This window comes from Prunus mume, linkage group LG5 (genome assembly GCF_029339155.1).
Source record: "Prunus mume cultivar Tortuosa linkage group LG5, ASM2933915v1, whole genome shotgun sequence".
NCBI lineage: Eukaryota > Viridiplantae > Streptophyta > Magnoliopsida > Rosales > Rosaceae > Prunus > Prunus mume.
In genome coordinates, this window is record NC_142702.1 from 5684246 (window position 1) to 5697300 (window position 13055).

Here is a 13055-nt window from a genome sequence, read left to right on the forward strand (position 1 = left end):
CACACGATTTGGGGATCTTTGGCCTTGTAGAAAAATCATTAAAAATATATTTTAGAAAGATAAATGTCTTATCTTTCCAACCATATATAGCGCGTAACTTGGAAAATTCGGGAAGGATTCCGTTTCTTCACATTCACGTAACATATATGAAACTGTCTTGTCTGCACTTGGGCTAACTTTACTTGTATTACTGTACCAATTGGCTTGGTAGAAAATTCTAGAAAAATCACATATTGAACTTCAAGATGTTAGCTTTCATCTCTAATTGGCCTTGCGCTAAAATTCCTCCAAAAAGTTAATTTTTCCATAAAAACCTTCTAAGAGCGCAGAAAAGCTGAAAAATCAGAAAAGTAAAGTAGTAAGCCCTTTCTAAATCTAATTCTCCTACAAAACCTAAGTAAAAAGAGTACATAAATGAGTATATTTATGGACTTATCAAGACTCAAGCCCATTTCTTAGGCCCAAACATGTGGGTAAGCACAAGAGAGAAAAGTAGCCTAATAGCCCAAGCAAAATAACCTAACCAAAAATAACCCAACCAAAAAATAAGCCCAGTCAAGAGGCCCAATGTTTAACAAAAAGCTCATTTGCTTAGGAAACCACCTTGGCCCATATAAAATCCCAAAATAATCCACAAAAGCCTCAGCTCTTTTGAAAAAATAGAAAACACGTGAAAGAGGTTGGCAGACTCATTGAGCAAAGCTGCTGGGAGCAAGTTCCAAGCCAGAGACGCTCAAAGAACCAAGGAATATCTGCCGCATGTCGAAGCACCCTTAGACCAGCATATACTTTCACTTCCTTTCCTTCATCAGATTTAGCGAAAGCAGGGGAAGGAAAGAAGAAAAACAGTAGCCAAGAATGGAAGTTCCCACTACACAGCTGTGGGAAAGGGGGACGTTGAGCTCCCAAATCTCTTGAATTCATGCAAATAGATAGAGGCAATTTTTGCCAGGATAGGGAAGTCAGAGAAGAGGAGGAGAAAGGAGGAAAAAGCTTAGCCAAAATGAGTAGAAGCCATTAGGGTTTCTTGAAAAAATGGTGATTTCCAGCAGCTATAAATTGAGGCTTCCCCTACCCAACAGAGGCAACTCAAATTCAGGGAGCAAGCTTTCTCTCTAACTTGCAAAAACCTAACAACCTCGTGCACTGTTCACCTTCTTCTCCAATTTGTTTTTCTGGCAGTTGCCAGAAGAACTCTGCCTTTCATTTTCCCTTTCCTAGCCAAATCTCTTACAAAACTTCTCCTTCCTTACCCTAACACTTCCTTTTCCCTCAAAGCAAGCCTAAATTTTCTCTTAATGCTAAACTCATGTTGATTTTGCTCCCATGCCACATGCCACTCACGCTGAGCTTGAGAGTTTATCTGTAAGCATGAAGAAATTACCTATAAGCTGCCATTATTTTGGTTGGTGAAGGTAACCAAAATACTTCCTAAGGCTCTACTGCCCTTTCGAGGTATTTTGGGGCTTAATTTTCGAACTCAGGCAAAGGGGACAATTTCATCAGTCTACCCTTTTACAGCAGCCTAGCCCATTTGCATGCTGGAGGAAAATGTCCCCTACAGCTATACCAGGCTTGTTTTCTTACTCTTGACTTATTTTATTTATTTATTTGTTTCTTTATTTTACTTTACTGTTTAAGCTTTATTTTACATATTATTTATATCCAAAGGTTTGAGTAAGAGTTTTACAGAAAAGGAAAATACAATTTTTAATTACAAAGAGTTTTACATAAAAGAAAAAACACAATTTTTAATAACAATTAATACAAATAGAGAGATCCTAGGGTAGTTTTTGGTTTCAGGTGTGTCAAAACCATGGAAAGACAGCGAGTTGCAAGATCTTTAACACTTCTCCTTTATTTGACGGCATCAACTATACCCTAACTATACTGTCTAGAAAGAGAAGTGCACTTTTGAATATAGATGCATATGAGGAATGCACTTTTGAATATCTGACTATTGAATGGAGATCCCTTGTGAAAATTATTTACAATGAATTACTGCCTAAACCAAGAGCTAAGGGAGCAATAGCTGAACTAATTTCTTCTAGTTCAAACAAAAAGGCTAGGTATAGTCATTGCCTTTTTCTAGTAACGTAGTTCTCTCACATCCAACATTGTCTTACTGCTAAGCAAACATGTGATTAGTTTGGGATTGTGCATGAAGGTGATAACAAGGGAGGTCACTCAAACTTCAATTGGTTCTAGCTAAATTTGAAGAATTGAGAATGACATAAGTGAAATCCCCATGATGTAGGATATATGAATTGAAGAACAAGGTAGATTAGCGAAAGCGAAAACAAAGAAAAACAAAAAGACTTATTTACTATTTCACCCCCTGGGACTCGAGCTCGTTCTCACTTAACCACCCAAAACTCAAATTTCCCCACCGTACCGCCTATTCTCCCACTCCGTCACAAATATTACCCCATCCCCTCCACGTCGTCTCATTTTCCCGTTAAATGACCTCTCTCTCTCTCTCTCTCTCTCTCTCTCCCTCCCTCCTCCCCAACCCAAACCCCATCGCACCTACCCCATCCCCCTCTTCTCTCTTCTATCTTCTCTCTGCCTCTCTCTTCACTCCCATTCCCTCCCCAGATCTAATCCCCAATGCACCTCCATTGCACCTGACCTCTTCCCTCCCTCTACCTCTCTCTATCTCTCTCACTCTCACTCTCTTTGCCTCTCTCTTCTCTCTTATCCCCTCCCCATACCCAACCCCCACCACAGACCTAACCATCCATGAAATTACTCAACACACCCAAATTACCACCACTCAAAAGTTATTAAAAGAAATGTATCATCGACAACCATTCCCCATCTTCTCTCTTGGCAGAGAGTGGGAGAAAGAGGCACATAGAAGAAAGAATATGGGAGGGGTGGGGTGCGATGGAGGAGCGCTGGGGGGTAAGGTCTGAGGATGGGATGGGAGAGAAAATATAGGCAGAGTGAGTGAGCGAGAGAAAGGCAAAGGAAAGAAAAAGGGTAGGGTGTGCTGGGGGTTGGGGTTTGGGTTTAAGGAGGGAATGGGAGATAATAGTGAGTCATAGAGAGAGAGAGAGAGAGAGAGAGAGAGAGAGAGACATGTAGAAGAAAGAATATGGGAAGGGGTGGGGTGCGATGGAGATGCGATAGGGGTTTGGGAGGGGAGAGAAGATAGAGGCAGAAAGAGATGAGGGGTAGAGTGTGATGGAAGAGCGTAGGGAGTAAGGTCTGAGAATGGGACAGAAGAGAAAATAGAGAAAGAGAGAGTGAGCAAGAGAGAGGGAAGAGGGTAGGGTGCGCGAGGGGTTGTGTCTAAGAAGGGGATGAGAGAGAGAGAGAGAGAGAGAGAGAGAGAGAGAGAGAGAGAGAGCAAAGGGAGGGAATGAGTGAGGTGCGATGCGGGTTGGGTATGTGGAGGGGATGGAAGAAAAGAGAGAGGCAAAGAGAGTGAGTGTGTGTATATGTGTGTGTGTGTGTGTGTGTGTGTGTGTATATGTGTGTGTGTGTGTGTGTGTGTGTGTGAGGCAAAGAGAAGAGAGAAGATAGAAGGGCTAAAATTACTAGAATGCCCAAGCCACCTTAACACACTCAATGGTTTTGTGGATAGAAATAGACGGAAGTAGTATAGTGGGAAAATTTCAGCAATTTTTAGAGATTTAGGGGGTAGAGTGAAGAAATTTAAGTTTCGGGTGGTTAACTAAGAGCAAGCTTGAGTTCTAGGGGGTGAAACAGTAAATAAGCCAAACAGAAAATAGATGAATAAAGATTTTATCCTTGCTAAAAGCAAAGTCCTAACCCAAATAAATTTGGAAACTAGAAATTTGGAAAAAAGAAAAAAAAAATAGAAACCATGCTAAAATATGGAATATTAAAATTTTACTGAAATATGGAAAACTAGCACTCTGTTTGGATGAAGGAATTGAAAATTAGATAGAATTCTAAAATGAAAGAATTTAGATTTCCATCATTTCAATTTCTGGCGATGGAAGATTTCAATGTTTGGATTTATGTATGTCAAATTTTTTAAATGACAGAATTTTGTAAACAGCACTATGGAAATTGTGAAATTATGCCTATTTTGGTGGAAATTAAACTTAGAAATTTGATACTCCAATTTCCTCGATTTTTTCCACGCACCATTTAATAAATTCCGTGCTTAAGTTGCCAAATAAAGGAATTGTCAATTTCTCCTCTTAAATTCCCAACTTTTAGCTAAATTTCGAGTTATTTTCCCTCATCCAAATGGAGGGTAGAGAACCTAGGAAACTAAAAATATATATTTGGAAACTAATAAATGATGTATGCATCAATTCCCCTTGGCTGAGAAGAGCTCGACTACAACAAGATAAATTTGTAATAAAGTTCCAAAATGTCGAGATCAATGCGCTGCAGGTTCTTCTTCGGAACCCATGTACTATAAGAATCAGATCTAACTTCCACTTGAGTAGGAACTTCTTCATCTTCCCTAAATTAATTAAGAGTAATTATATGAGGAGCTTTGGATTTACCTACTTTGTCATGCACGTCCGTATTTGGTGTGGATTGATTCACGAGCTTCGATTGCAGTAGTTTCAGGGTGACAACATATATTTTCTCGACCAAAGATGGTAACATTGTGATCTTCAATCCATTGTCTTCACAAGAGAATATGACCCACATCCCTTGCCACCACATCACACCAAACATGGTCCTTGTAGGAGGAAAACTCAATAGGAACTTGGCATCTTTATTTCTTGGACTTAAAAATTCACAAATGACCCAATTTCATGTAAAGAGAGATGATTGAGCCTAGAAAATAGAGGTGTTTTGAAGTTAGGCTTGGGGAAATATTAGTTATGGGATTAGAAATTTAGTATTGGACTTAAATAATTTATACAGCTGGTCTGGTTTGGTCCGGTCTGATTTTGTAAGGTGTGAAACTGACATTGAAAACTATTTGAACCGGTCTAATCCGGTTCGGTGCTGACTTATTGACTTTTTAGTGAACACGGTCGTTTTTTTGGGTATGATACGGCTTCGTGTTCCGATTTTTTGGTCTCGGTGCCCACCCCTATTAGAGAACCAAGGAAACTAACAAAGACATTCTAAAACTAATCAATGGTGTCTGCATTACCTCTGACTTTTATGAGAGACTTGAATGTTTAACAAATGATGCCATGAGTTTGGGTAAACCTATTGCAAAAATTGCCGTTGTATAGAAAGTTCTCTCGGTCTTACCAAAGAGGTTTCAAGCAAGGAAATTGTTGGCTGCGAATAACATTTTCCTAAAATAATAATTAGTTATGTATAAAAACATAATTTTACAACTGCATTTCATTAGCAAAACAATTTCATAACTTTGCAAGAGTATGCCAATCCTGGATAGCACACTTTGCTGGGCGATGGATACATTTTATTAGCATATGTTATGCCAAATCAAAGGTCTAAATTCCAATTCCAGTGGCAGAAAGAAATAAATCATAGCATAAACTATAAAGCATCAAACTCCTGCAATGCTAACATGGTAGAGCCAGAATCATACAGCACCTATAAGTCTGAGAGAATCACATACAACTTCAGCACCATGAAATTAAAGGGCAGCCAGTGCGAGGCTGCTGCCATTGCGAGGTCTAAGGATAGGCAGATGTACACACAGCCCTGTGAAGAGACTGTTTCTTGTTTCAAACCTGCATCCTCCATTGAGACTTAGAAGTCAGGTGGTTCGAAACACGAAACAGCTCCTCTCAGTGCTTTCGATGAAGTTTCAAGCTAAATGCCTGCAAGGAGAGAAGAACTTCTTTTAACCTCTCCTTGGCCTGTTCATCAATCAAGTTGCCATCACTGTCAAACTTGGCAGGAGGCTGGAATGCGTTCAAGAAAAACTCGGGCTTGTTAATGAAATGAAGGTCAAGATAAACTCCAACTTGGCGAAGATGATATTGCGATCGCCCACCTCCAAAGTCGCCTCCGGCACTTACAATTGCGGCAGCCTTATCAGCCCAAACATTTGGTGGTCTTGACGCCCAGTCAATTGCATTTTTTAGAGGTGCTGGTATATACAGTGGAGGTTAAAAAATGTTTAGGCAGTTGATGCAGAAACTTGCCAATAAACCAAATTAAGATAGTGATCAAACTCCATATACTGCGAATTTGAATTTCAATAACATAAAAGTCACAAAAGCATTTCTGTTCAGTGGATTACAAAAGCACTTCTGTTTAGCGGATAACAAAAGCATTTATGTTTTTTAGTGGATCACAAAAGCATCTCTGTTTTTTTTAATGAAAGTTTTTTCTTTTTGATAACATGCTAACAAGTATGTTGTATTTATTAACATATTTTAACAAAACAGCATGACCCATCAAGTAGTTGTGGTATGCGTTTATTAATATTGATATTTTATTGTATATATATATAAAGGCAAAGAATGGTCAAACTTTTTTTTTTTGTTGAGCAATGAAGAGAGTTTTATTAAAGACGAATAGAAAGGTTTACATCACTAGCTAAAATATCTAAAATCCACTCAGGCCACACTTGGTCCCAAAGGTGGTTACCACCTACTTTAGATACAAAGAATGGTCAAACATTCAAATACGATAAAATGCACTTGGTTAATAAAAATATTAAGAAATGAAATATTTATTAAATAAGGATAATATAGTAAATTAACAATTTCCATATTAAAAATAATAAAAACAAAATAAGAACATGAGTCCTAATTTCATGAGACACACCTAGACCCATTTTCTCTTTCTTATAAACAAACAAACAAACAAACAAAAAAAACCAATTGGAATTAAAGAACTAAGATTTAAAAAAAACCAATTGGCACATTAAGGAACTAATTATTATCATGTCCATACTATATATAAGAAAATGAATTTGGCCCCATTAAAGATTTTATGTTAAGAATTGGTTAAAGACTTCATATCTCAACTATTGTTTGCATGTATGATATATATAAAGGACATAAAGTAATTTTTGGTTCCTTAGGTTTGCTGGTTTTTTCACTTTGGTCACCGTAGTTTCGTTTTGTCAATCTTATGCCTGTAATTTTATATTCATATCAATTTAAGGACACGTACAAGCCCGGTCAAATTTCCAATTCTGTTACAGTTGACCATAACATGGAGAGGTATTTTTGTCCATTCGAGCCAAATTCATCCCACTTCACCAAAATTTGAATTCAGTTAACATATCTAATGAATGCTTGAGATTAAAACTTTTTAACTATTTCTCCCATTAGTCATATCATGTATCAACCAAGGGCGGTCTTGGCACGATGCAAGTGGTGCCACCGCACAAGGCCCATGAAATTTTTTTACTTTATATTATATATATTAATATTATAAACACTCTATATATACTCCAGCGTGCTACAGTTTGACACAAGAGTGTATTTTGTGGAGCTGATTTCTAGCGCACATCCCTTGGTAGAAGGCCTAGGTTGAAGTCTTAGTGAGGTCATTCTATTTGAATTTTTCTTCTTTTTTCATTAAAAAAACATAAGCACGTGAAAAAATAAATAAATAAAACAAGGGGAAAGATCCAACTAAACATATTTGAATTTTTCTTCTTTTTTCATTATAACAAACAAATTTAAAATAGGTTTTTTTTTTTTAAACAAAAGCACGTGAAAAGGGGAGGGGGGGGGGAAGAAAGATCCAACTAAACTAACAACATTATAACATTATATATCACACCCATTCGCTTTCTCCTACCAAAAAAAAAAAAGTACTTTCTTCCACTCAAAACAAAACCAAAACAGAAATTCATGTCATTCTTCTTTCTCTTGAACTCTTATTTTTTTTACCGAACATACTAATATTTAACTTTATCAAATGAAAACATTAAAAAAATTATGAATTTGATTTGTGATTGTTGTTCTATGCTAATTAATGAATTAGCATAATAGCCAAATAGTTTTTTTTTTTTTTTAAATAAGCACGTGAAAAAAAAAACACACGGGGAAAGATCCAATTAAATTAACAACATTATATATCACACTCATACGCTTTCTCCTAAAAACAAAAAACAAAAAAGTACTTTCTACCACTCAAAACAAAACCAAAACAGAAATTCATGTCATTCTTCTTTGGGAATTTCACTAAAACACCCAAAATGGGGGCTGAAATTATAAAAAAACCCAACACCCAAAACACTTTATAAACACACCCAAAACCCATCATTACACACACTCAAAACTCATTTATAAATACACCCAAAAAATATACAATTGTTGATTTTGGGTGTGTTTCTATGTTTAAATAGTGCTTGGGTTTTTTTATAAATACATGTCTAGGATTGGGTTTATTTATAAATTTGTATTCTTCTTTCTCTTGAACTCTTATTTTTTTACTGAACATACTAATATTCAACTTTATCAAATGAAAACATTAAAAAAATTTATGAATTTGATTTGTGATTGTTATTACATGCTAATTGATGAATTTTAGTTATAAAAAAATTATTTTATGATATTAACAAAAAAAAAATTTAGCATTTTTATATTATATTATATGAAGGCTCTAGTTTAAATTTCGCACAGGATCCTCAAAATCTCAAACCGACCTTGGTATCAACACACACAAGTAGTCGCCATCAAAACAAAATAAAAAACACACGAGTAGTGTGTGGGTGTGTCATCTACTGAAAAGTAAACGAATGTGGCAATATCCATCATTATTACAACATTAATTAAATAATTATCTAATTTCCAAACGCTTTTGTGACTTTGATCATCAAAGGTTAGGCAGTAAGGGCATGCATTGTCCAATTGCAAATTAATTATAAATAAATAAATAAATAAAAATTGTACCCGTGAAGGAGTAATTGTACTCGGGAGAAGCAAAGAGGATGCTATCAGCTTCCAGAATCTTCTGACGAAACGCTTCGATGGCAGGTGGAAAACTCCCCTCGCCTTCCAGATCTGTATTCAGCAGTGGCAACGGTGAGATGTCTATGTACTCTATCTGCAGGCCGTTGATCGACGTCTTGCTTATCTCAATCGCTACAAACCCAAAAACGACGCCGTTCAATTGGAAGAAAAAAAGGAAAAAAGAAAATGGCGGTAAAGTAACTGACCAGAACGAATTAGACCACGGTTGTAGGAAGCTTTACGAAGAGACCCAGAAAGGCCTGCAACTCTTATGAGCGATAATGCGGAAACGGAAACTGCCTCCATTTCCTTTTCTGGTTTATCTCTATTCTTCTTCTTCTTCTTCTTCACTAGTCTCTAAGTGGAAGAAAAGAGCCAAAACTAAAGACTTATTACTTTTTCAACGTGAATGTATTTTATTATTGATTTAAAGATTATCTATGCAAAATAAATTCAAATTTAGTCCACCACTAAATTAAGGGTTGTCATTGTTGTGTTCTTAAAGAAGCTTCGTACATGTAGACGAATTTAGCTATTGGGCTATATGGGCCACAGCCCATGCCGATTGTTCCTTTTTAATTGCTTGTCTCAATCGCTGCAAAGAAAATTGTGGGGTGAGAATAACATTTTCCTAAAAGTAAAAAAGATTAAATAAGCGAAAGCTTTTTATCGATAAAGAAACAAAAGTACAAAGCACTGATGTGCCAAATATAGGTAAATGTTCTCCAGTGACCAAAACGCAGCACATATTGAATTGATTTGGAGAGAATTACGCACAACCCAAAGAACTAAAATTCCCGATTCAAGAACTAGAAGCACATATACTCAAACCTACAATACAGATTTGTCGCGCAACAGTAAAAATGACAAATCTGTATCCAAAGCCAAAGCTAAATAGAAATGAAACATCCTAAAGATAAGACAAACCACAAAAAAACTCCTGAGAATTACTAGACTTAAACAAAATAAAAAGCACGTCAACCACTCCACATCCTTCCGAGCAATCCGAAGAGAGCCATATAGGCTAAACCCATAGTGCCGCACCGACTAGACCTAAACCCGAAGTATTATGAAAACATAATTTTACAATTGCATTTCATTAGCAAAACAATTTGATAACATTGGAAGTGTATGCCAATCCTGGATAGCGCATACTTTGCTGCGATGGATACATTTTATTAGCACACGTTATGCCCAGAGAAACATAAACACAAATCAAAGGTCTAAATTCCAATTCCAGAGGCAGAAAGAAATAAATCATAGCATAAACTAAAAAGCGTCAAACTCCTGCAATGCTAACATGGCAGAGCCTGAATCACACAGCACCTGTAAGTCTGAGAATCACATACAATTTCAACACCATAAAATAAAAGGGCAGCCGGTGCGAGGCTACGGCCATTGCGAGGTCTAAGGATAGGCAGATGTACACAGAGCCCTGTGAAGAGACTGTTTCTTGTTTCAAACCTGCAACCTCCATTGAGACTTAGAAGTCAGGCAGTTCGAAACACGAAACAGCTCCTCTCATTGCTTTCGATGAAGCTTCAAGCTCAATGCCTTCAAAGAGAGAAGAACTTCTTTTATCCTCTCCTTGGCCTGTTCATCAATCAAGTTGCCATCACTGTCAAACTTGGCAGGAGGCTGGAATGCGTTCAAGAAAAACTCGGGCTTGTTAATGAAATGAAGGTCAAGAAAAACTCCAACTTGGCGAAGATGATATTGCGATCGTCCACCGCCAAAGCCTCCTCCGGCACTTACAATTGCAGCAGCCTTATCAGCCCAAACATTTGGTGGTCTTGACGCCCAGTCAATTGCATTCTTTAGAGGTGCTGGTATATATTGTGGAGGTTAAAAAACATTGAGGCAGTTGATGCAGAAACTTGCCAATAAACCAAATTAAGATAGTGATCAAACTCCATATACAGTGAATTTGAATTTCAAATTATGAAACTTGATTAGTGCAATGGAAATTAGCAATGTTTTTCTATTGGAGTGGTCCATTCATCATAATTAAATTCTGGCCAAGTTCATGCATTAGCAATTAGCCTTGCTTAACTAATTCTTTTATTAAAAACAAATTCAATCAATATGTATGTAAGGTAATGAAATGCGTCACAAAAGTCCCAAAAGCACTTCTGTTTAATGGATCACGAAAGCATTTATGTTTTTTTGTGGATCACAAAAGAATCTCTGTTTTTTTTAATGAATTTTTTTCCTTTTTGATAACATGCTAACAAGTATATTGTATTTATTAACATATTTTAGTAAAGCAGCATGACTCATCAAGTAGTGGTGGTATGCGTTTATTAATATTGATATTATTGCTACAACTATATATAAAAGCAGAGAATAATCAAACATTCAAATACGACAAAATGAGCTTAGTTAATAAAAATACTAGTCCATTAGCACATGCGTATATTTAATATTTTATTTTTAGAAATAAGAAAAGATAACACGGGTAGTTATGTTCCATAAAAGTATGACCTATTATCTGATTTTATTTTTTATTTTTTTAATATGAAAAAAATGTGAATTTATCATATTATCCTCATTTAATTAATAATTTCAATTCTTAATGTTTGAATTAACTAAGAATATTTTCTAGTATTTTGAATGTTTCATCATTCTCTACCTTTTGCTTTATATATATAGATTAAGAAATGAAATATTCATTAAATAAGGATAATAGAGTAAATTAATAATTTACATACTAAAAACTAAATAAGGATAATATAGTAAATTAATAATTTACATATTAAAAATAAAAAACAAAATAAGAACATGAGTCCTAATTTCATGAGACACACCTAGACCCATTTTCTCTTTCTTTAAAAATTAAAAAAAAAAAACAATTAGAATTAAAGAACTACGATTTAAAAAAAAAAAAACAAACAAACAAACAATTGACACGTTAAGGAACTAATTATTATCATGTCAATACTATATATAAGAAAATGAGTTTGGGCCATTAAAGATTTTATGTCAACAATTAGTTAAAAGACTTCATATCTCAACTATTATTTGCATGTATGATATATAAAGGTTAAATTTTTGGTTCCTTTAGTTTGCCGGTTTTATCATAGTTTCGTTGTGTCAATCTTATGCATGTAATTTTTTATTCAGATTAATTTAAGGATACGTTACAAACTCTTGTCAAATTTTCAATTCCGTAACATAGAGGGCTATTTTTGTCCATTCAAGCCAAATTCCTCCCACTTCACCAAAATTTGAATTCACAAACATATCTAATGAATGCTGGAGATCAAAACTCTTTAACTATTCCTCCCATTAGTCATATCATGTATTATCATCACACACAAGTAGTCGCCATCAAAACAAAATAAAAAAACACACGAGTAGTGTGTGGGTGTGTCATCTACTGAAAAGTAAACGAAAGTGGCAATATCCATCATTTTTACAACATTGATTAAATAATTATCTAATTTCCATTAAAATGCAAAAAACAGAAAGAAATGCTTTTGTGACTTTGATCATCAAATTCAAAATCATTATAAATAAATAAATAGAAGAGAATAATAATAATTAATTAATTAATTATACCGGAGATGGAGTAATTGTACTCAGGAGAAGCAAAGAGGATGCTATCAGCTTCCAGAATCTTCTGACGAAACGCTTCGACGGCAGGTGGAAAACTCCCCTCGCCTTCCAGATCCGTGTTCAGCAGTGGCAACGGTGAGATGTCTATGTACTCTATCTGCAGGCCGTTGATCGACGTATTGCTTATCTCAATCGCTACAAAACCCAAAACGACGCCGTTCAATTGGAAGAACAAAACAAATAAAAAATAAAATAAAAAACATTGCAGCAAAGTAACTGACCAGAACGAATTAGACCACGGTTATAGGAAGATTTACGAAGAGACCCAGAAAGAGCTGCAACTCTTATGAGCGATGATGCGGTAACGGAAGCAGGCTCCATTTTCTTTTCTGGTTTATCTCTATTCTTCTTCTTCTTCTTCTTCACAAGTCTCTGAGTGGAAGGAACTCAAATATATAAATAAAAGAGAGAGAAGAGCCAAAGCTAAAGACTTATTTTAGTGTTTTTTGACGCATCGTTCAGGGAAGAATCCAGCTATTGGGCTGCCATGCCGATTCTTCTTTTTTAATTGTCAGTATGTAGTCTCTCTCTAACCCATGCATTTGTTTTTTATAAAAAAAAATTTGCAATACCTATGTTCTCTTTCTCTCTCTTCTT

At 35.7% G+C, this 13055-nt stretch overlaps 2 protein-coding genes across 2 annotated transcripts; both read right to left on the reverse strand.

The window, feature by feature from the left end:
- Window positions 1-5567: 5567 nt before the first annotated feature.
- On the reverse strand, window positions 5568-9229 carry LOC103330846 (NADPH:quinone oxidoreductase-like). Its single transcript, XM_008233455.2, has 3 exons — window positions 9047-9229; window positions 8781-8972; window positions 5568-6013 (listed from the first exon to the last, which is right to left on the reverse strand). The coding sequence occupies exons 1-3, from the start codon at window positions 9144-9146 to the stop codon at window positions 5709-5711; spliced, it is 597 nt and encodes a 198-aa protein (XP_008231677.2). The 5' UTR covers window positions 9147-9229; the 3' UTR covers window positions 5568-5708.
- A 763-nt stretch (window positions 9230-9992) lies between these two features.
- Window positions 9993-12962, reverse strand: LOC103330847 (NADPH:quinone oxidoreductase-like). Its single transcript, XM_008233456.3, has 3 exons — window positions 12680-12962; window positions 12402-12593; window positions 9993-10666 (listed from the first exon to the last, which is right to left on the reverse strand). Exons 1-3 carry the CDS (start codon window positions 12777-12779, stop codon window positions 10362-10364), a joined length of 597 nt encoding a protein of 198 aa, XP_008231678.2. The 5' UTR covers window positions 12780-12962; the 3' UTR covers window positions 9993-10361.
- Window positions 12963-13055: the final 93 nt, after the last annotated feature.